The sequence below is a fragment of the Emydura macquarii genome, unplaced genomic scaffold (genome assembly GCF_026122565.2).
Source record: "Emydura macquarii macquarii isolate MOO-44397 ecotype Brisbane River unplaced genomic scaffold, CSIRO-AGI_Emac_v2 contig_2473, whole genome shotgun sequence".
NCBI lineage: Eukaryota > Metazoa > Chordata > Testudines > Chelidae > Emydura > Emydura macquarii.
Genome location: NW_027132610.1, coordinates 9,047,862 through 9,072,813, shown reverse-complemented (window position 1 = coordinate 9,072,813; position 24,952 = coordinate 9,047,862). Strand labels below are relative to the sequence as shown.

The 24,952-nt window shown below is 39.5% G+C and overlaps 1 protein-coding gene across 3 annotated transcripts in view; it reads left to right on the top strand.

Annotated features, from left to right (window-relative positions):
- The window catches only part of FLT1 (fms related receptor tyrosine kinase 1), a 132,419-nt gene that overhangs the window by 28,673 nt on the left and 78,794 nt on the right, over positions 1 to 24,952 (top strand). For all 3 annotated transcript variants that reach the window (XM_067562924.1, XM_067562925.1, XM_067562926.1), the window contains exons 4-10: positions 5,494 to 5,618; positions 12,089 to 12,251; positions 12,342 to 12,478; positions 14,807 to 14,978; positions 17,288 to 17,405; positions 19,737 to 19,906; positions 20,279 to 20,438. In XM_067562924.1, coding sequence (XP_067419025.1) covers positions 5,494 to 5,618; positions 12,089 to 12,251; positions 12,342 to 12,478; positions 14,807 to 14,978; positions 17,288 to 17,405; positions 19,737 to 19,906; positions 20,279 to 20,438 — 1,045 coding nt within the window. The remainder of the gene's footprint in view (positions 1 to 5,493; positions 5,619 to 12,088; positions 12,252 to 12,341; positions 12,479 to 14,806; positions 14,979 to 17,287; positions 17,406 to 19,736; positions 19,907 to 20,278; positions 20,439 to 24,952) is intronic.

Here is a 24,952-nt window from a genome sequence, read left to right as displayed (position 1 = left end):
GATTGAACACCATGCTATAGACTTACCTAGTGCATGGTATAATGTTGTCCCCTGGGGAAAAAAAATCCCTATTGAGAAACGGTCAAGAAACCATCCTAGAATTATAGCAGCAATACTTTGGTCTTGTCTACATGGAGCAGAAATGCACACAGGGGTATGATTTCTAAAGCATTGCACAATAAATGGTTCACCTAGAGCTGCTGGAGTACACCAACTGTTCTCTAGTGCACTTTAATGTACTGCTAAAGCATGCTAGGAAACCTTTGGTGTGCACCAGCAGGGTCTACACAGACCAATTCATGCGCAATATGTCAATGTGCTTTAGAAATCATACCCTACCATGTAGATAAGCCCTTTGTGTTTGAAGATAAGTGCTTTAGTCTTGAGATGTTCAACTTCTCTGCACTTTGGACTTTGCTTGCCAAGTTATTGTTGTCCTGGATTTATTTCTAAGTTTATTAATTTATGTCTCAATATCACTCATTCTTCAGGAAAAGAAGACTGAAGGACTTCTTCTGTAGAAGTAATTTTATCCACATAAGGCCAGATTCTGCCCTCAGATGTGCACGGTCCTCTCCCACTGTGCAAAATTCTCCTTTCAGTTACACAAATACAACCCAATTGACTACCATGAAGTTTCATTGGTATAACTGAAGTTAAGAGTTGCATCAGTGTAAATGAAAGAGGAATTTGGTCCGTGGATTTTAATGCAATGTACATGCATATATCTGAGGATAGAATTTGGTCCTTAAAAATGTCTACGAATGGGAGAAAGTTTTTCTCTGAATGTAGGGAAACCATTTCTTTTGAGCCAGAGATACCACTGTGATACCCATAATATAAACAGATATCCTGGCCCTACTGAGTTCACTGGCAAAACTCCCATAGACTTAAGTGGTGCCAGGATTTCACCCATAGAGTTTATTTCTGACATCTTTATATCTGTGTTTTTTTACTTTCATAGACTCCTAGATTCCAAGGCCAAAAGAGACCATTATGATCATCTAGTTCTAGTCTGTCCTCCTGTGTAATTCAGGCCAGAGAACTTCCCCAAAATAATTCCTACAGCAGATCTTTTAGAAAAATATCCAATCTTGATTTAAAAATTGTCCATGATGGAGAATCCACCGTGACTCTTGGTAAATTGTTCCCAAGGTTGATTACCCTCCCTGTTAAACTTGTACACCTTATTTTGAGTCTGAATTTGCCTGTCTTCAACTTCCAGACATTGGAACATATTCTACCTTTCTCTGCTAGAGCCCATTATTAAATATTTGTTCTCGTAAATCTGAATAGACAGTAATCAAGTCACCCCTTAACCTTCTCTTTGTTAAGCTAAATAGATTGAGCTCTTTGAGTCTATCATTGTAGGACATGTTTTCTAATCCTTTAATCATTTTTGTGGCCTTTCTCTAAACCTTCTCTAATTTATCAACATCCTTCTTGAATTGTGTGCACCAGAACTGGACCGAATATTCCAACAGCATTCATACCAGCACCAAATATAGAGTTAAAATAACCATTCTACCCAAGGCTGGATTTCCAATTAGGCACAGTAGGCACATGCCTAGGGACACCGGCATGCTAGGGACACCTAAACAGTGGAAGATTACTGTGTGGGCCAATGGTGCCCGTGCCCAGGGGCTCTAGCCAATTTGAAGGCTGTGCATGAGCACCAGAACTCTGGCCCTGCCTCCTGCTCCTCCTCCTTCCTCCAGAGGCCTCACTGCCCTGCTCCTCCTTTTCCACCTGAGGCCCTACCCCCTGGCCAGGCCAGAGCCAAAGTCCAGAGGTAAGCATATTCCCCCCACCTGGAGCTGGCCGAACCGGTCACCCCTGCCCCTCTCCCCCTGCCACCGCCCCCCCATGTGGAGCTAACCCAATCAGCCTCTTTCTCCCCCATTGCCCGCCCATATGGAAAACATGAAGGTCTGCTATAGGCAGGGGAGGCACTGAAGAGGCTGTGACTAGATGCGTGTAAGGTGTGAATCCGGCCCTGGCTTTACCCCTACTCAAGGTTCCCATTTATGTATCCCCAGATCACATTAGCTTCTTTGACCACATCATCACATTGGGAACTCATATTCAGTTGATTATCCACCATGACCTCAAATCGTTTTCAGAGGCAGAAACTTGTGTAGTTAAAGTGAAGGAACCTGAAAACACAAGAGTATGAAAAGGAGGAGCATACATTTTTCTGACTATGCCATTTCAATATGTGCTAATCCAATTATTTGTGCAAGACATTTGCCTTAATATTTGCCTCAATTAAGGCTCTTATGTTTGAATTTGGGAGCTGCTATTTATGTTCACAGACAATATAATAAATGACCTTCATGGATTTTGTGGTTCTGTGACTACTTTTTGTGGCTTCATGTTGCTTGTGATTGGGAAATATTGTGGGTAACATGGTCAAACACAGTACAGAACCATTACCTGCTGGCACAGTTATTGTTTTAAAATATAATATTCAGTAAGAAGCAACCTCTAACTTATGCAAATATTCGGAGGGGGGGGCATTTCCTTTTCAGTTTTAACCAGTTGTTTAGCAAAAAATAAACATGCTCAACTCATTGAAATACTTACAGTTAAAGGAGCTGAATATCCAGTGCAATTGTGGTCTTCAGCATTGCTGAAAATACTTTTTCCTGAAGATAAAACATTCTGTTCAAAGTCAGAATTAGACCTTCATATCTCCACCAAAAGTGGAGTGGTGAATCAGACCCAAAGAGTGGAGACACTGTATCCCTGGAGATGGCCCAGAAGAATAGGGGAGGGAAGTCAGACTTAGATTTAAAGGACCTAATTCACCACTGTGTTACATCACTTCAGGAAGGAATGATTAATCAGAAAGGAAACGTCCCAGGAGCTGCTAGCAATAGCTAGGCTGGGTGGTGGGAAAAAGACTATGTTGGGTTCAGGCGATTTTATTAATTGGTGAAGAAAGTTTCTATCTCACTGGAGTATTGCCTGTGCTTACTCCAGTGCCAGCTGCTAGTCCTGAAGTAATGGCTATATCCCCTTACAACCGTTAAGAAGGAAGGAGAATAAAATCAAAGGGGTTCAGGAAAAGCCTCCAGATTAATTATGAAAACAAAACTCTGCTAGGAAACATGATGCATATTCCTTTTAATCAAAAGCAGGAAGACATTTGGAGTGCTTTGGGCCATATTCTGCCCTCAGTGCATGGCGGAACTCCCTAGTGATGTCAATGGGAATTCTGCACGCGAATTAGGCTATAGCTATGGATGGCTCTTTATGTCCAAATGCTCTAATGTGTCATTGCAATCTCAGATTTACAGGGGAAAACCACCTTCAAATGTAATAATTGCATTCAGAGGAGTCAAGGGAACTTTTTTATCTTTGTTACAGCACTTGACTGTCTCCTCCAAGTGTGAACGGCAGCATGCACATTTCCATTAAAGAAAAAAAATGTTCTTCACATTTTGTGCTGGTTTCCTGTCGCCGCCTTTAGACGGGCAGGGAGTCCTGCGAGGTTAGGGCAGTACAACTCCCACTAGAGCAATGCTGGCATCAGTTAGTGGTGACACTTTGTCTGGAGACAGCACCGGTAGTCTTCAGGGCAGTTCTTCCTTGCACTTGTAACGATCTGTAGATTATGATACAGGAAACTACTCTGCAAAGTTTGCTGTTTTGGAAAGTAGCTCTGAATTTTGTGACAAGGATGAATGAGCCTTTGGGGAGTAGTCAGTCTGTTTCACTGGTGATGTTAAAGGCCTAGTGACCTCTCCCAGAACTGCAGCCCCTGCAAAACAAAAATGTTTCTTTTACAATGGTCCAAGCAGAAGCAGTCTCGGTCTTTCCCTGAATCATATTGCAAAGGAAATGTTAGACTAACAAGTCTTTGGGTATTTTTATTGCATACGCAGTCTCTATTAGGCATGAGCTCCTTTTGCGATCACAACAGATGTGACTGTAGTCCAGTCTTTGAATTTCAAATTATTTTCTTTATGTGACAATTTTATCTCATCTATCAAATCTCCTTAAATTCTTTGGGCAAAACTGTGCATTCACTTAAGCAGGGGTAAATCTAAGGTACTTCTGAATTTATCCCAGTGTAAATAAGTGCAGAATTGCTTCCTCTCCTACTCGATGCGTAAGACTGCTTTAGTTTGCATTGTCTAATAAGAAATGAGGATCTTAAAGTATTTTATTACTATGTGAAGTGGTGCACATAGTGTTGAGTGAAAGAGAAGCAAAAGTAATGTATATAAAAGAGTAGCTACTTCAGTGAACATATAGGAATGTGCAGAGATTCATGACAGGGATAATTTGATAGTGATATTCTATTTCAACATTCATAAATAGCCAAGTTTTGGAAGGAAGAATTTGATTGATCTGTATGGTATTCTGACAGAGTGAAAACAGCAGAATTTGGCCGAAAATGCACCAGAACTAGAGATAAGCCTCAAGTTAGGAACCAAATAATTCACACTTCGATTTGAATTTTGCAAATAGACTCTCTCTTTACACTGTGTAAAACCAAATGCTCCTGATCTGAACACCTGCAAACAGGATTTGGATCCAGAGTTTGTGACTCTTGCCCATCTTGGTTAAACATCACAAACAATAAAACGTTTGCAAAAGCAACAGTAATGTTCCCTGTTTCAAATGGGAGCTATTTATGCCAATGCCCTTTGTCAAAGGTGATTGCTTAAAGAGACAGTAAATTATACTATCAAGTCTTAGTTGTTGAGTTAAATGAAATAAATGTTTTCCTGATATTTTCATTCACCTTGTCACTTACGAAAGCGACACAAATATATTGTGTAGGTAGGAAGAAATGCAATAATGATTATTTGAATATCTGACTTAAAGACCATGTTTAGGATTCCAGTCCTTGTCTTACTGAAGTTAGTAAGAGTTTTGCTACTGACTTTCAGGGGAGCAGGAACAGGCCTTTAGTGCCTTTGATGGTGTGTTTCTTGATAGGTGAATTCCAATTCAGTCACATTTAACTATTTCTTCCAATGACAGTAAAAAATAAATGAACCCAAACACTATGAAATACGATATTTCATTTATGTCTGAGCCATATGTGAGATGCAATAACTAGAAAATAACCTGCTTGCCTATATATATTAAATATGATGCAAAAATGTAAAGAAATGCTATGTATTGATTATGAATGATGGATAAATATATTTTTCAAACGCTGCAAAAAATTTTTACCAGCCCTAAATAATGAAAATAAATGGAACTGCTATTTTGGAAACTTATCTACACTGATATTTAGGGAGAATTAGCTGATATGTTTTTTGTAGTTACTTGGAAATAATGAAAGGACCATTCTTTAAAGAAATATGATGCCTGTGGTGAGAATTTTTTCTAGGCCCTTCAGATTTACCACAATAAATGAGTAGGATCTTTTTAGTTGTTATGTTTGTATAGTCTGGTTAAGTTGGCCGCACATTTTCTAAGCTGTTTTAACATTTCAGACAGTTACCTTTTCTTTTTATCCTTCCTCTGTAGATACAGGTAGTCCATTTGTAGAGCTGCACAGCAACATACCTAAAATTATACACATGACTGATGGAGGAGAGATGATCATTCCATGCAGAGTCACAGCGCCAGACATTGCTGTTACTTTAAAAAAGGTAACTTGATCCCCATATATTTCTGGAAGTGTTACTGCAGATATAAATGTGCTGCATTACTTTTTTGCAACTATTTTAATGACTAGAGTGTTTAAGCAATTTAGGAATCCTTGTACTCTTGTGGTAAATGTTAACTAACTATAAATTTGGGGGTCACCCATGATTTAGGGGATAGTTTCATCTTGGAGCCTGGTCCAGCCATTGAAATCAATAAAGAAAGATACTCTCATTGACTTCAGATGGTGATGGCTCAAGTGCTTGGTGCATATAAATGTGTGCACGTGACTCCCAAGGAAGCTAGTGGAATTACATACATGAAGTAAATCCCCAAGCATCAAGATAAGAACAGTACTTCTTTGCTAATGTTACTCTTGTTTAGTTTAAATAGAGACAACAATTCATAGTATTGGAGGTGATGCTTTATCTGTGACAGGAGTGAGTTCCATATATGGAGGGATAGACGAACAGTATTGTTGCAGGAAAGAGAAGGTCAACTCTTTGTGTAAAACAGCAGGAAATAGTGAGACAGGACTCAAGAAAACTGATGAACTGTTCAAATAAGACACATGGGGCCAGATTTTCAGCTGGTGAGAATCAACATAGATCCACTAACTTCAAAGCTCCATTGTCTAGGCTGATTTACACCAGCTGAGATTTGGGCTTTGTATTCTAACTTAAATCAGAGGTTCTCAAACTGCAGTGGTCCCTGGAGCACTTGCTCGTGGTCTGTGGAGAGTTGGCTGGTGACATGATGCTAATTTTCCTCCTTGTTTCCAACTGCTAAATCACATTAAAGGAAGCTAAAAATACAGAGAAAATATATGTAAAACTCATCTTGAATCTAAAAGCAATCTCTAGAGATTAAAGCACTTTTGATTCTGGAGCACAAGTCCTTGGCGAGGTGTGGAGCCGGGTTGGCTTGCGTAGAAAATTTTGGTGGTTGTAGAAGCAAAGAAGAAATGGGACCTTAACTGAATTGTATGTGTTGTAGAATGCTAATCTATTTATTAGATTTTGAAAGCTGTGGGGTTAAAAATGTTTCCCTATTGTGTCTTAAACTCAGTGTATTTAATTCCTAAATGAGAAAACTCCTGTTTCACTGTAAGCGTCCCGCCTACAAGAAAATTCTTTAAAATGAGTTTCTCCTTTTCCTCCTCTTCAGAAGGATGAGATTTATTCCCAACCCCATTCCCCACTGCCATTAAGTATCCACTACATGTGTAGTCAGAGTTTGAGGTTTAGGATCACGAGGATCGATAGTGCCAAAATCAGACGTAACACGGTTTATAAGGGGGGAGGAACCTTGTCTTAACTAAGCGAATTGGTTACATATATTTTTTTGCATTCCAGGAAAAAGAAATTTGTCTCCCTAATTCATATGAGAATTTCCTGGAATATGTAAGCTACAGATCCTTAGATCATGTAGTTGGTTTTTTCTCATGCTATGAAATCAGCGGAGGAAGGCTCCAGCAATTTTTTGCTTATGCAACAATTGAGAGATGCCTGAGATTTATTTCACAACTGCAGTCATCCTACTTATGGATAGCTGGCAAAGCAGTTATGCGGTTTTCCATTTAGCAATTAAGTGAAAAGTCGGGTTCCTGTACTGGAACTTGTAGCTGCAAGAACAGCATAGAGCCATTAGGTCTTTATCCTGTGTTAACAGAAATTCAGAAAATAGATTCTCAGTCATGCTTCACACTTTCTAGGGAATCATCTCTGTGATTTCTCCCTTTTGAGTAGACTCAATCCTAAAGTCATGTGGAGATACTGCCATTCACTTTTTGTTTTTCTTAGTATTATTACCTTTTAGTTTCAATGATGCAATGTGGGGAAATTTTATTATTCATCTCCAGTGCTATGGGTGATGTTAATCAGTGAAATAGCAAAGGGTAGCTAATGACAGTGTATCCCATGTAATTACCTATTTTACATATATAATTGCAGCTTTACATGAGCATTGAGATGCACAGCTGCTATATCTTCAAGTTAGATGTGTGGTCCAATGTTTGCATATTGCACAAGATGGCAATCAATACACTACACAGAAAGACCCATAAAAATCTTGCATCCAGGGAGTAAGACAGTAAAGGGGATTGGTAAAGGAAGATGGAACCTTTCAATTCTGGGTCACAACTTCAAATCCAGCCTAGCTCTGTAGCAACTACAATGAGAGTTCTGTGGCACTTTAAAGACTAACAAATTTAATATTTGCAGGCGTAAGCTTTCGAGAGACTTCAGCTTTCTTCTTCAGATGCAGTAATAAAGAAGTCTCTCGAAAGCTTATGCCTGCAAATATTAAATTTGTTAGTCTTTAAAGTGCCACAGAACTCTCATTGTTTTTGCTGTATACAGACTAACACGGCTACCCCTCTGGAACTATCTGTAGCAACTGAAAGTCTTTTTCTTTTTCTCATTGTTCGACGACCTGTGGAATTAGATAATGGTTTTGGTTTAATTCTTAGTAGACAGACTGCCACATTGCCAAACCCACCATTGACACTGCTGGTGGTTGCTTCTGTCCAAAGTTCAAATGGGCACTATCGCAGCTACAGCATAGGTCATTCCCACATCATTTTGGTAACTTGTCTCAGTTCCTCACCACAAAGGAACCATCCTTTCGAGCAGTTGTTTTGTCTCCAGATCTGTTCCTCCTGGCTGGGAATGCCAACAATAGTATAAACATTCAGGTGTAGCAATGTTTGAAAAAGAAAAAAGGTGTGGAAGATTACAGAATTATTTGTCACGAGAATATGAGTTTTTATAGGCCCTTCCTTCCCCAAATCAGATTCCTCCTTCTCTCATGAAGAAACAGATCGATATTTCCAATTCTATTATACATTTCAGTATGCTTTAAATTGGCATTTTAAAATACAATATATCTTGCAAAACATCTGGGAAATGTATCTTACTACATTCATAGGTTTTAAATATTGTGTTGTGTGAAGGCCATCAGACCCCTGACAGGATCAGGGCCTGTTGCGCTAGGTGCTGTACACTTAGGAAGACAGTCCCTGCCCCAAAGAACTGACAGTCTAATTGGAAGAACGAGAAGAGGATGTTCAGGGTAACTTAGCTGCTATGGTGATGTGGGTGATATAAGTATCTAGATGTATAATAATGATTTCTATTTCTTGCGTCTGACAAAGTGGGTTGCAGCCCACAAAAGCCTATGCCTGCAGAAATTAAATTTGTTAGTCTTTAAAGTGCTACAGGACTCTCGTTTTTTTATGATAATGATAATGTCCCATGTTTACTTAGGCTATGCTGACCAATATTGTCTCATTGTTTTCTTGTAGTCCCGTCTCCCTCTGTTGCCTATGTTTAATACTTAGATGGTAAGATCTTTGGGGCAGAGACTGTCTTTTTGTTCTATGTTTGTACAGCACTTAGTACAGTGGGGTCCCACTCCATGAGTAGGGATTCTTGGTGCTATGGTAATACAAAATAAAATAAAGTAATAATAAAATAATAACTACAACAACTAAGTGATTCTGGATCATATCAATTCTTTTTAAAAATCTGTCACTGGCAGTTTCCTGTTGGCACCATGGCAGAAATGGAGCAAATCTGAGGGATGAGAGGGTAGGGGCTAGGTCACAGTGGCTCTGTGCATCACAGCGGTTGTGGAGAAGCTTGTGGGGAATGTGGGCAAGCAGGTCACTGAGGGTAGTGGCATTGGTAGAATGGAATGGCTCAATAAGATACACGAGCAAATAAGTAGGGATGGATAGAGTTGTGAAAGGCCTTAAAGGTGAGGACCTGGCCTGTTTCGGTTCTTTCCAGTTGGAAGAAAACATCGGATCTCCTTTCCTCAAAGAACAGCTGATTGGAGCACTTTGGACTTTTAGATCTGACTCAGCCACAAGAGACCAGCTTCGCTGTATAGAATCCCAAAGGGCTTTGCTTTCATGTCCTCCCCCTGCTTTTAACTTTCATTAGTCATGGATTGCAGTTGTATAAAGTGTCCTTGATGGTAACTGAAGTTGCCCACACACATTTTTTTTTAAATTCCCAAGCTGCGTATATAGCTCTAACCCCTAACCATTTCTGAGTGATGCCAGACTAGCATATTATGTGTGTACATGGATTTGCATTAGGGATGGGTGAGACTCGTGAAGTCTGAGGGTCTGTGAACCTCTCAAAGTACACTTTAGCTTCACAAAACAAGATTGAGTTTGTAAAGGTTTGTTCTAGTAATTTAGACTCTCTCCCTTGCCCTGCGCCACTCCCAGGGAGCGTCAGTTTTAAGAGCTTTTCTAGCTAAAGGGAAACATGTGCTGTGTATTAAGGATAGATGAACAACGCTCTTATCCCCAAAGCGAGGCTAATGCAAATTTATTAACTGATTAATTAACAAATAGGAATTCAGCTCATCCTAGGCAGCATCTGCTTGTGGGGCTCCTGTGGAGCCTGGACTGCAAATTGAATCCTCCTCTTATCTCCCAGCAGAACCCCTGGGGGAATGCAGCAGTGAAACAATAAGGACAATCTGCACCTCCACTGAATCAGCGGGCGTAAATCCAGCTGGATGGCTTGAAAGTGGAGCTGTAAACTGGTTAACCGTACATATTTGAAGTGTTTGTATGTAGAAACAGTAACTACAATAGCATCCCTAGAATACAAGCCATTGCTGAGTGTCAGCCAGCAGGCTATAAAGTAATGGACTGTGCTTATGCATGTAACATGTACGTCCCTTGTGATTTGCATGCTTATTATAGCTTCTTATCAGATGTTGTAAAGATAAGGAATTCTATTCTACTGCAGCAGTTTTGTGCTAGCTGTAATTATTGTTCCTTTTATTCATCATTCATGTCTGTCAGAGGAAATGGCATGAGATGAGTGGAGGTGATCTTGAGGACAGCTTTAGGCATGTGCTAAATAGGCAGCGGAGGGTGCCACATTTCAGAGGGAATGTGTTCTGTGTAGGAAGAAGCCATCTAATCTCAAGCCCCCTCGCTCTGGGCATCCAACTGGCCAGAAGACAAGTTCTCTGGACAAGCTAGGGAAAAGAAAAGAGGCGGAAGGAACGCAGCTAGACTGGCAACAGAAAGAAGTGGTAGTGGTGAAGGTGCTTTGTTGACTTGGGAGTGGAAGATGCACAAAATATTCCTTTCTTACCACACTAATACACCTCAGCTCAGCTGTGAGGAATCTTAAAAATGTGCAGTTTTTCTTTAAAAAGTGACACGAAAAATGTCATTGTGAATTTCCATACTCCTAGCCTTTTGTACATTGCCATGTTTTTTGAGAAGTGGGATTTTTGTTACAGTAACCAAAGCCATTAGTACATTTGAAGAGTGGAAATGTTAGAAAATATGACAGGAAATATGACAGAAAAAATGTTAGAAAATGTTTAATGATGATATTTCAAGATGCTACATAGTGAAAAGTATACCTGGGATGATGAGAAAACAAGAATTCTTAACATGTTTTTGTGTGAACCATAATGTTGATATCATGTTTTGCTTTTGCAGGTTTTTGTTATATCAAAATGGGTTTAAAATTCAGAAAGTGATCATGTAAAATATTAACTGCTACCACTAACAGAGCATTTGATTATTTCCTAACTGTAGATCCCATGTGCCAGGGGTCGTATTGGACTTTTGCACCTAAAATTTCAGAGATGACTAATGATTTCGGATTCCTCAATTTTTGGTACTCAACCTGCAAGGCCTTAAAGGTGCCCAGTTGTCCCTCTGAAAATAAGGTCCAATTCAGGTGTCTCAAGTTGGGCACCCAAAGTCACTAATCAATTCTGAAAAATTAAGTCCACAACCTCCTGTGGCTTTCTTCATTTTCCAGTAAGAACTACAATTAGCATGCCTGAGGAAGCTCTGCGGCCTTATGATTCATGTGTTGTGTGCTGTGATAGTCATGAGAAGTATTTATATTATGAAGTGTTAGTTTGGGAACATGCACACACATTATTCACACTTTTTCTGAAACAATTCCGTGCCCTTAGAAGACAATAGAAAGCAAGAGACTCACCAAACTGAATCTGAGCTGGCATCTGATAAATGCACAAGGTGACAGCAAATGAAGTTAATCTGTCAGATGTACGGAACAATGTATATTTGTTTCTGAATAGCCACACCAGACTAGTTAATTACAAAGTCTGCCTGAGACAGGCATTTTGGCTGCTGTCAAAAGCCAATAGCATTGCATACTAAGCTTCTAGGCTAATGCTAGTGGCAATCTATTGCATATTAATTTACATACTTCAGTAAATAATGTAATGATGGAGACAAATGAAACCTTCACATTTTGCACCCAGATTTCTTTTAATTTAATATTAAAAAATGTACTTGAAAATATGCCTAATTAAATATTGTCATTTCTGTATTGATTGGCATTTTTTAGATTTGTTTTTTAAATTCCTTTTTATTAGGCATCCAAAGGTTTTTGGGGCGGGGTCTCTGCGAAAATAAAAATGGATTAATTTTATAAAATATGTTCTTTGTTTTCAGATTCCTCTAGAAACTCTGATTCCTGATGGGAAAACAATAATTTGGGACAGCACGAAAGGCTTTATAATACCAAAGGCAACATACAAATTCATAGGTCTCATGAGCTGTGAAACAACCATTGACGGGAATAAGTATAGTACGAAATACCTAACGCACCGACAAAGTGAGTAGCGTTCACCTGTCTGAATCATGCAAACAGGGCATTGTGTTGGTGTGATGGTATTCATTTGTCCTTTCTTTTTGTGATCTGCAGCCAACACAATATTTGATGTCCAGCTAAACACCCCTAATCTAGTCAAATTGCTGAAAGGAGACAGCCTTGCCATAAACTGTACAGTCTCAGCAGACTGGAACACAAGAGTTCAGATGACATGGAGTTACCCTGGTGAAGTGAGTGCTTTGGTCTCTATGTAGAAATGCTAGTTATTTTCCAAAACAGCATCCCATTAATAAGCATCCCCAATAGGAATTTTGGCTTGAAATGCTTGCCATACTTGGCATTCCATTGTCATGACCCTCACTGACATGTCTTTTATTGCCTTTTTAAAATTATTATTTTGCTTAATTGAATAAGTAAACATGTTTACACAATACACTGTGGTATATTGCATAATCAGGAGTGAACAGTAGAATTGTTTCATCCTTGGGAACTTCTTCTTGGGTTCGGTGAAGTAATAGAAATTTTGTCACCCAGTGCCAAGCTCCCTTTTGTAACAGAAGAGTTTTCATTTAAGCCATCTTTCCAAGCCCATTCATTTAAAGAACTGGCAGACAGTCAGGCACCCGACTCAAGCATGTTTAGAAAAGATATTACGATTCAGCTAGCCAAGATCTCATTTGTTAAGTGTCACATGAACAATTCTCTTGTTTTGACAACTACAAGAATGATCTTGAATGTATTTCCCCTCTTCCTCCCCACAGACTGGGAGCATCCTCATAAATACTTGTCATTTATGAAACAACTGCCAGGGAGTCCGTGTTAAGCTGATAAGAAATTTGACATTCATTTAAGGTTTACAGCTCCCAGTTCTTTCACGTCAGTTTGATTTATACTGTAGATTCAAGTCAGGATCATTTATTATGTCAGTCATTGTGCCTAATCACAAACTGAAATTACGATTGCACTATGTAAAAATGATTACTGCAGCATACTGTAGCTGTTTTCACTAACATTTTTTCATCCCAGAAATAAATAACTTAGCAACGAACAAGGCTCCGAGCATGCCATAGTGGCACATTGTTGCCTTGCCATCCATTGTTTAACATCACACTTTGCACAGTGAAGTATTGTTTTGTTTTTATTTAGATGATAGTATGCTCACTGTTTATAAGACAATAACAACGTTCTGGGTTAAATAAACTTTGAGGCCAAAGGCTGAGGGGGAGTAACAGGAAATAACTCCTCAGCTTCAGTTTATCTTCTGCTCCACCCTATTCTCTTGCCAAATCTTGTCATTTCTCTCTCTGTAATGTTTCCAGAATTCTCCCCTTCTCTGTTCCTGCTGCTAACACCCTGGTACACACCTTGGCTACTGTAAATCTTCTCCTCTTTCTGCTCTCCTGTTTCTTCTCCATTTTATTCAACATGCTGCAGCTAACACAATCTTCCTCTCCTGTTGCTTCAACCCTTTCCTTGAGTCTCTTCATTGTCTTTATGGTCTTGTCAGCATCATTCAGATTCTTCAGCCTCATCTCCTAGATGCAACACAACTCTGCCCCTAACCGCGTCTCAGCTCTCTTTTCCACACACTACCCGTTCTCTGAGCCATATAGCTGTCAATAGTCAACAAGTGCTAGGTAAGGTTGGAAAGTCACGATGTAGCCATGTACAGAACTGGTAGCTGTAGTACTGTAGTAATTAATAGGTAGTTTACATTTTAAATTAAGTGTTAGTTGGCACACTGGGTTAATACATGAGCCTTCCAGCCACTATTGTGGTATTTCCTATCTTGGGACATTGAACTCTATATGGGGAAGTGTCATTCTACTTCATTGGGCCACACATGCAGAGCAGAGGATTGAGTTGGTTAGGAAGAGTTGTAGGACCCCAGATCCAGTACCTCCTTAAGATCCAGTTCTGCCATGACAGCTACACAAGCACAGCTAACTAAAATGTGCATTTACTGTGAATAAAAACCAAACAGCAGAGCTCTGTTCCAGTGTGTCTTGCACTAGCCCTTGCCGAGTAGTCAGATAATCTTGTTCAGTTTAACTCTCTCATTCCTCTCCCAGCCCCTCCCTACTGCAGAGGAAGAATGGTGGGGAAGGTACAGGGGCAGCTGGGCTTGCTAGTCCTCCCCCGAGGGAAATCTGCCCATGCGCATCGAGTCCCACATGGCGATGCTCACATTGCACTCCACATTGCCACTAGCACCCAGGTTCTGTGGGCAGGGCCAAAGTAGCCAGCTCAAGGGATGAGGTTGCTGCTACTCCTTATGTCTTTGTATGTTAGACAATACATAGTGGCTATGGCCTCTTCTGTATTTGGAAAGTGCCTAGCAGACTTTGGATGATATTACAATTTAAATAATAATAATTAATTGCTTCTCATAATATTATGTCTAATTTAGTTTGTAAGCCCTTTGGGGTGGAGATCATGCACAGCACAAGGGGGTCTGAATCCCAACTGGGGTCCTGGGCACACCATCAAACACATCATTAATAATTATTATTAGTAATAATAATATATTTGATTTCCACTTTTTTTTTTCTTTCTAGGTAAACCACAGAGCATCTATAACCAAACGCATTGGCCAAAATACAGATGCCAATATTTTCTACAGTATTCTTGTTGTTGACAAAGTGCGTGATATCGATAAAGGCCAATATACCTGCCATGTGAAGAGTGGACCATCGGTCAAATCTGTTAACACAACAGTCCACGTTTATGGTAAAAAATAGTGTGGACGTGTAGAATGTTTAATGCTCATATTCCATGTTCAAAGCTAAACAATGGTTAGAAACCTTATATACACGAGGACACAATGCAGGTGAAGTTTTGGAAAGCTAGCTATAGGAAAAAAAAGAGCCTGGGAACAGAATATGTACCATTTGGTCCAAGACGCTGTTTTATTTCATTGGCAGTAGATATCTTAGTCTGATCACCCATCTGGTCACTTTTGTTTGCAGAGTGCATGAAAATTCTTCACTAGTCAGTACTGGCAAAAGTAGGCAGTAGCACCATAAAGATTCCAAACAAGAGACAAATCTACAGGCTTTATTTAAATGGAAAAATCCCAATGCTTCTTTCCTGGGCAATGTGTAACTTTTTTTACCTCTGATCAGTGGCATGCAAACCACATAGGCCATAATACTGTTTTCGGCTCCTGGCAGTTCTTTATTATGTGAAGCTCATGAGAACTACGTCTCTGGCTCCATACACAGTTCAATCCTTGCCAAACATGCACGGAGAGTAGACTGATGTGATGCCCTCTATCTGGGACTACACAACTTGGGACCATTAAAATGCTGAAGCAAGTGCAAGCTACTGCATCTCATTTATGAAAAGGGGGTGCTGCTTGGGAGCATTAAACCATCTGCACTGTCTTCCAGTAAGATTCCAGCTAGAAATCAACGTGTTGATTTTAATCTAAGATGCCCTAAATGGTTTGGGACATACTTATCTGAGAGATCACTCTCTCCATAACATACTACTCCAGCAGAGATCAACCAGGGCACTCACACTGGAGCTCCCTAGATACTGATGAGAGGTGGCTGCTGGCAGGCTATTCTCTGTGTGGGGTTCTAGGTTCTGAAACTCACATCCTCTATTGGCCAGAGCCTGGATTTGTTCTGGGCATGCCGCAAAGCCTATCTTTTCTCTCCCTTCTCATGTTGTGGAGGAGGCTGTAAGCTCACGGTGCAGATAGTTATGTTCATGGGGAGTCCTACTGGATTAGTCTGTCTGTTTTAATCACTGATTTATGTGTCCAAAGCACAGGTTGAACAATTATTGCTATATTTTATAAATTAGAATAAATCAACCTAAAACCCTCAGGACCTAAGCTTTCAGCAGCTCGGTTTCTCAGCTCTGAAGCAGATTTTTATTAACATTCAAAGAAGCAGAAACTATTTTTTTACATTTAGGTTATGGAGATTTGTTTGTAACGCATAGTTAATTTTTATGATGGTAAAACATACATTCCTGCTGTTCTGAAGAATGGTGTAGAAATGCACTTTATAAAGGAACAGAAAAAACAGAGTATCAGCACTTTGAGCCCAGCTTGTAAACTGTTATTTGAGCAAATAATCTTATTGAAGTCTAGGTGAAATCTTGTTGATGGTACTAAAACACTGAATTGTGTCTTGCATGCATTGTTCTTAACCTTAATACACATAACATAGTTAAGTATAGATATGCCTGCACTTTCAAAGGACATCTATCACTCATTGATCTTTCATATGCTTTCCTTTGAACCAAATTTTAAGATTTTTAGAAGAAAAAGTCTTCCTCCAGTGTTAAAAAAAATCCATACATTACTTTGCTAGGTAAACTGACTCATCATAAAGATTGAAACATGGGACAATATACAGTAATGTAATACAAAGTGAAGTCTTATAAATTTGAGATGTTTCTAATGAAGTTATGAAGACTTTCTTGGTTTGACAAAGGAAATTTGTTGCCAAACCATGCTCTGAAGAGTCCCTAGCTTCTGTTTACAAGAACCTGGAAATGGGCAACAGGGGATGGATCACTTGATGATCACCCGTTCTGTTCATTCCCTCTGAAGCGCCTGACATTGGCTGCTGTCAGGAGAGAGGATACGGGGCTAGATGGACCATTGGTCTGACCCAGTGTGACCGTTCTTATGTTCTTATGTAATTGTAAACCACTGATCCATAGTTTTTTTATCTTTTGTTTTTTATTTTGTTATATCTCTGATGAAGATAAATAGAACATTTCTTCCCCTGGAAAAATCCTCTTTGCATTATATAGCCAATGGGCCATGGCCCAAATCTCAAATTCCTGAATGTTTGTGCTGATCCATTAGGTTTTGTAATGGCTATAATGATCACTGAAGATCTCTGGTAACTCAGAGCTCAGTCTTGATCTCAGAATCCGTGGATGCCCAAATGATCAGAGATCCCTGTTATACTTCTTCTCGTGAAGATCACCATACTGTATATCTTATTTTCTATAGTAAGTATGAAAACCGGTTGGAAATCAGTATCTTAACTATGTTGTATTTTTTTTTTAAGATAAAGCATTCATTACTTTGAACCACCGAAGAAAAAGTGTGCTTGAGGCTGTAGCTGGCAGAAAATCCTATCGGCTGTCAATGAAAGTGAAGGCATTTCCCGCACCAGAGGTTGTATGGTAGGATTACAGTTACTTCCACATAGATAAAGGAATTACTTCATGGGTGGGCAAATAACAGCTTTGCTCAGGTCTAATGATTTGACTTCCTGGTAAAATATTGAAATAAGACCTACTGATATGGAAATAAATGATCATAATGTTTAGCAGTTTTATTGCACATTCCACCAGAGGATTTCAAAGTACTTACAAATATTAATTAATTAGGCCCTGATCCAGCAAAGCACTTGAGCACGTGCTTAACTTCAAGTATGTAAGAAGTCGCATTGACTAAAAGTTAATTACATGCTTACATGCTTTGCTGGGCCTTAATCCTCACAACATACCTGTCAGTTAGGAAAATAGTATCCCCATTTTACACATGGAGAAGGGGAGCCACTGAAAGGGTAGGTGACTTGCCCGAAGTCACAGGGAAATCTGTGGCAGATGTGGGACTAGAATCCAGCTCTCCTGACACCTGTCTTGACCACAAGACCTTCTTTCCTCAGATCAACCAGTGAGAATACTGGAAAGAAATAAAAGCTTTAATTAAAATTAATGACTGGGTTGAAAGAATCAAGCTTGTAAAGTGTTAGTAGAGGTTGGCTTAGTTTTCTGGTGGCCTGTAGTTTGCAGATCTAATTTAGTGACTTGAGATTTTTTGGCTCAAATGCACTATATTAAGAAATCTTTTAAGAAGTTTTTTGAATTAGTCTAAGCACCTTTATACCAAACAATGTTATCTATTCATGATCTCTATTTTTTTTTGTTTAAATAATTTTAAATGGCAATAGCTTTGGCTTGATTCATTGCACTTTCACAAAGGGTGTGTGACAAGACTGATTAGGAAAACAATCCATAAATACATGAACAGCGTGAGTTCACAGTACTTTCAGCCAAAATTTATTTTTGCTTCAAACATTGTGTTTTGTTTTAATCTCCCCCATTGCGTTTGCCGCTCCAAATGGAAAATTAAGAAAAATATACATATGAAACTTGCATTTAAGTATTATTAAAACTTTTGTTTTTCTATTTAGTGGTTTGACTGTCCATATAGAAACAGAACTTCTGAAATGCAGAGGGAAATCAAAAGGCCTAAACCTACAGTCATTAAACAGATAAGACTTCCATTGCCTGTGTAAAGACTGCAGGACCTTACCCTAAATATTTCTTAAAACATGAGAGTGTAGTGGTGTGTCCATCAATTTAGTGGACTAAGTCAGCATTGTATAAAAAAGTTATTTGTACACTATTGATAATACATTCTTACTACATCAAACTATTGAAGATCTGTTGATGCCAGCTATAAAACTTTGAAAACAATATTCTACTGAGAAATGACTCTACTTATATGCAGTATTTTCTGTTGTTTTTAAAGATATTTGCCTGAATGCAGGATATCTGGTTCTTAAAATATCACAGTCCAGTTTGCTCTTTTCCGATCTGAAATCACAGTCATGTTTGTGACATCATAGCTCTTCACTCTGGAAGGTTTTATGATGTCATAAAGAAAGGGTTTGGGACTGGGTCATGCAACCTTTACTCACAGGAGTAATCCTTCCTCATAAAAGTAGTCCCATTGACTTCATTGGACTGTTTACATGGGAAGGAGTGAAGGATCGGTCCCTCTGATGTTAAATTGAAAATAAACAGTTGGAGAGCTTGGATTATTAAGACATGAAGAATCAATTTTCATATAAACATATATATTAAAAATAGATCTTAACAGTTAAAGGTTGGAGAGGACTGTTAGGTCATATTAATATTAACACAGAATTTTCATTGTCAAAGTACTTTATAAATACTAACAAAGGCCCTTTTAAACTATTTAGGTGGTGGTGTGCTGGGTGTTGCAATACCTGACTGATTCAGGAGCCTAAATTTCATTTTGAAAAGGGATTTAGGCACTTTGGAGTCTAAATTCCAGTAAATGGGATTTTTTTTAGGTTTCCTAAATCAGTTTTGGGTTATGACACTGAGTGCAGCAATGCCTACATACCCTTGAATATCTTGGCATAAGTCTATAGGGTCCTGCTACCTGCCAGTGATGGATATGCCTCTGATAGGGAATATATCAGACATTAAACTCATACTATACTTGAGCCTAGTCAAAAGTTCAAGAGAAGAGGCACAAGATGAAGGAATATAGGATACTTAAGCAATATTATTTCTCAAAATGTTATTTTCCATGTGATTTCTTATGACTATTAAAGTGCAAGTGTGGTCTGCCTTGGATGCTCATAGCTTAAAACATTTCAGCCTGAGGATGTTCGCATTCTAGCATATAATTACAGTAAAAAAACGCCACCATTTTAATAATAATAATAATACCTTATAATGATCATTTAACAGGTTAAAAGATGGATTACCTGCTGCTGAAAAATGTGCCCGCTATGTGGTTAAAGACTATTCATTAATCATCAGAGATGTTGCTGAAGAGGATGCAGGGAATTATACTATAACACTGAGTATACGACAGTGGAACTTGTATAAGAACCTAACAGTCACGCTCATTGTAAATGGTAAGTTTACAGTATGGTATTTACTTAGTTGCGAAACACATTGAAAGGCCAGATTCTCAGCTAGGGCTGAGAAATTTTCCCATTGACTTGTTGGAACTAAGATCAAGCTCCTGGCGTAGACTGGCAAAGCTACACTGAAGTCAATGGATATAAACTGATTTATATCATGTTGGGGTCTGTCCTCCATTTTTCCACATTATTTAAGTATTTTTAATACCTGCTCATCTCACTGTACTTTCCCTATTGGTGTTATTTCAGTTCCCAGGAGGGTTCCTAACTTTCCACTATGCTGGGTTATTTTACTTTCTTGAATATAGAGTGCAGTGGAAACTCAACTCCTTCTGACTTCTGTTCTATTTATGCCCTTTACAGTGAAACCCCAGATTTATGAAAAAGCAGTGTCATCATTTCCTGATCCTAATCTTTACCTACTGGGCAGCAAGCAAGTGCTGACTTGCACTGTTTATGGTATTCCTCAGCCGAAAATTACATGGATATGGCATCCTTGTAGACAAAATCATTCCAAAGCAAGGTACGTCAGCTTGTTTACTTGTTCCACCTCCCCACGACAATGATCAAAAGAACTTTTTTCCAGTTATAAAGCTTGCAATTACAGTAGAGAAATCAATAGAGTCTGTATGATTTTTAATCACTGTCTTTTGTATTTTCACACATCTGGGCAAAGAGCAGTATCTTATGCAAAATATACCCTAAGGGGCATCTTCTGCAACATTACCTTACAGTTATAGGAGAGCTGATAGTACAAACTATTTGTGCTGTTCATAGTACACTTCTAATCATGCATGTAATGTCCACAGGAGATGCCAGTGTGCTGTACAATATGTTCGCTGCAAGGCTTCTCTTATAAATTCATGATACAACAGATGAGCTTCCCTTTCTTCTTGAAATCCCAAAGGAATAATCTTCTGCAGAAACATTTGCAGGATATTTTGGATTCTAAAAGAACAAAGGCAAATATACCTTCCCTAACCCCAGTAGATGGGAATATCAAATCTGCACATACCCAGTTCTCTCCTCTTTGTACGTTAGCAATGTAAAACATAACACCATCGTAAAGATTCACATGATATTGAAGCCCAGCTAATCTTTTGTATTCAAAACTCTTTTCCAAGCTTTGTTGTTTTTGATGACTAGTTTGAACACTGACTCATTTCACCAAAACGTGGCCTAACTCATAAAGTCTAACAGAGTCTTAACTGAAAATCCTCACCACAAACTGTAGAATAATGACTACTAAGGAAGGGTGCAATCGTGCAAGTTGCTGAGCAATTACTGCCAATCTATCAAAGCCCTTACTTAAGCTGAAGAACATGAGTAGTTCTGCTGACTTCAGTAGGACAACTCACGTTTCAAGCAAAGCATATGCTTAAGTGCTTTGGTGGATCCGGGCCAGAGTGCTCAGCACTTTGTAGGATCACACCTTAATTTTCCCATTGTACCTTCCTTTAAGATTATGCAAATGAGAATCATTTGCTGTACTATTCTCACCAATAGGTGGCATCAGCAATCTCTAGATTTGCTTTAGTAAGAAAAAGTTGCAGTTCTCCATTTCACCAACAGTATTTCCTATATTTCTTATGTTAGAAGAATCAGTTTTACTTTTAAGAGAGTGATTAGTGGCCCTGTGGCACCTGCTTTCTCCCTTGCACAAAGACTAGCAATGCAAGTAGCCTGTGCAGGGAAGTAAGGAGGTAGATTATGCCCCTTTACTGCCCTGTGTGGGCACATAAAGTAGCTCCAAACTGAGCTTTTAGTGTGCTGCCTCCCACTCTCTCTGCATCACCAGTGATGCCAGTTGCATCCCTGATTGTCTGTTTCTTCCACAAGGCCTTAGTCCTTTGGCAAAGTCACAGCCCCTCCTGGCTGGCTCTAGTTATGCAGCATCTTTTGCCTCGGTTTCTCCCACCTGTCCTTTGGCCTACACCAGGTGGAGTGACCTGGCCCTGTGGCCAGACCACTTGATAGAGTCCTACCCCTTCCAGGGCCAGAGTCCTTTGTCAGAGTCCCACAGAAATACTCAAAACAACCACAACTTCAGCCCCGCTGGGCTCAGCAGGCTGCCTCTTCTTCTTCACAAGTGTGCCTAGACTGCTATAGTTTGTCTGCATGCTTACTCCTAGCTCCTATGGCTCAAACAACCCACTGTCCAGGGACTGGCACACTCCTCCCTCCACTCTGGGGTTCACACAGGCTGCTGCTCATCGGCGTTCCTGCCTCCAGTCAGGCTTCCAGCTCACCCTGGGAGTAGCCTGTCTCCTTTTCTCTCCTGTCTCCTTCTCAGCCATCTTCCAGGCTGTTTCGTAAGGAGGGGGAACAATCCAGTTCTTCTCCCCAGCTAGGCTCACCGAACTCTTTATGAGCATCCCTAGCTTTGCCCCAGCAGGATCTAATAACTAAGTTAATAACACCTGATCTCCAGCTGTTCAGGATACGCTCTGTGTGGGGCATGGGAAGGGGGTGGGTAGCTGAATTGTCACAGGCTGAACCCTTAAGGGCCAGCCAGCCAGCCTGTAACAGGCCCCAGGTAAGGAATGCAATTAGGCATGTGTTATGTTCCATTGACTTCAATGGAACTTAAGGCAGTGCTTAAAATTATGCAGAGTATTTCCTTGAAAAGAGATGCTTTCCTGAACTTTGTCTTTCGTGTTTCTCCTGTGCTGCCCCAAACACATTGCGGGTCCTCTCAAGATACACGTGAGATAAAATAATAATAGCATATGTAAAGTGTGTGCATGGAATTTTGAGGTCCTATTCTCCCCACTCTCCCTTCTGCAGCTTGCGAATCCCAGCTGACATAGCAAGGGACAATTGTCCAAAAAGGCTGGGATTCTGGAACTTGTTATATCCCCCAACAATGAAGGGTCGAACATGAGTTCTGGTGAGTTTTAGGATGTGTCTAATACATGACGAAACATTAAATACTCAGTTGTCAAAACCTCTCTGTTAGGTAGGTCAATATTATTATATTTAGTTCGGAAATTGCAGCACAGAAAAATTAAAGCTAAAATTTCCAGACTTTAGGTGAATAAAGCTGAGCCCCAGAGTTAGGCACCTATGCAAAACTGAGCTGATTTTCAAAGGTGGTGACCATTGGCATATCTCCCAGCGAAGTCAGTGGGAGTTGCAAGTGCAGCTTATTCTGGATTTAAGTGTCTAACTTGAGGTACCCAAGTCTGGAAATATTGCTCTATTAGTGCCAACTTTGTGTAGTTACATCTGCCAGTGCCTGTTTATATGCACAGATGTGAAGGTTTGCACACTCAACTTGATAAACTCATAATTATTTGTACTACAGCAGTTCCTAGAGCCGCCATTCAGGGATCAGGGCCCCATTTGGTAGGTCCCCGCCCCATATAATAAAAAAAAAAAAATCCCTCCCTCAAAAAGCTTACAGTCTAAGCCCAATTTCTGCAAAGATTTCTGCATATGATTGACTTTATGCAATATGAGTAATGCCATTGAAATCAATGGAACTACTCACAGTGCATGAAGTTAAGCACATGCTTAAGTTTTTGCAGAATCATTGCCTAAAGGTGCATTAATGGAAACCACTTGAAAATGTGGCTTTTTATGTCTTTACATCTTTGTTCCTCAGTCTTTCTATTGTTGAAATCTAAAACATACTGCAGTGGAGTCCTTGGACTCAGTGTTTGTTTAAGATAATGCAGATATATTGATACTATGTGAGTAATCATGCAATCTACTTATGTAACTCACTTTTGTCAATTATGTGGGCTAGTACATGAAGAATGGCCATATTTAAGCCTGTTTCCATAGTTTCCTGATGGCAAATTAAAGAATGGGATTTTGTTAAATTGTTCTAACATTGCACAACAAGTTGTCTTTATGGAATACAGGGGGACAAATAAGGTGATTAAAATGTTGCTGTTTTTCCCCCACTTTGTTCAGATTAACTCATTTGCTACTAAAGAACTTTTTCATATATATTTTTCAATTTTTTTCAAATTTGTGGTGGCATTTTGTCCCCACAAAAACCCTAGTAATATGGGACAAGGAAAGGCCCATCTGGGGATAAGAGAAAAGGCTGATTTTTTTAAAGCTCATCCAAAACTAGTGAGCCCAGAGAGCATGCAAATCAATGGAGAGAATGAAAGAATAAAAACGGGGGGAAATAGAACAATAAAAAACTAATTAGAAAAGCATGTTGTTTTAAACTGTTGATTTTCTTTGAAAAATCTCTCTCCATCCCCAACTGACCCCCAGTAAAGCAATGAATGTGTGTTACTGTGTTATGTCCTATAGTTAGATCAGCCACAGCTCATCTATGGCAATGTGTTTCAGCTTTTATTTGCTAGTTAGCCAGCATCAGACGTATTGGGGGAAACCCCCCAACCATTATTCAATGAAAGTGGGAAAGGGTAGTGTGGTCCCAACAGTACAAATCATCTTCCCCAGCATATTTATAAACTATTCAACTATATTGAGTTGTCATCTCTAGTCTCACTTTTTCCAGAATCTGAATCACCACTATCAGATTCAGCACCATAGGTCAACTGATGTGGCACCTTTGACTTCAGTGTAGTCATGCTGATTTACATCAGCTGAATACCTGGCTCTCCTTCTCTCAGGTCTCATTATGGGTGGAATTAAACATGTGCCATGGGCAGTGTTTGCTGCAGGACTCCCATTTAAGTCATTGGAAGTCAAGCCTGGAAGCTTTAAAAGTTAACGTCTTAATGTGAAATACCTGCTCAAAATGACCGTTCTTGCAATCTGCACCGCAGATATGTGTTGATTTTAAATTACTCCGGCAGAGATTGCCAAGGAAGGCAGAGTGGGGTATTGATACTGTTCAGTATAATCGCTGGTTTCCTCAGCACCAAAAGAGTATTATTCTTTGTGAGTTTCTATCTCTGGACAGTTCCACATTGACAGTGGACAGCTGGAGAGATATCCCCATCATGTTCTAACTGAACTTCGATTGATTTGAGCCTTCTGAATCTGTAACTGCACACAGCACTGGAATGTTATCTTGGGTGGTTTAGCTCTCTCTTCCCCCAACCC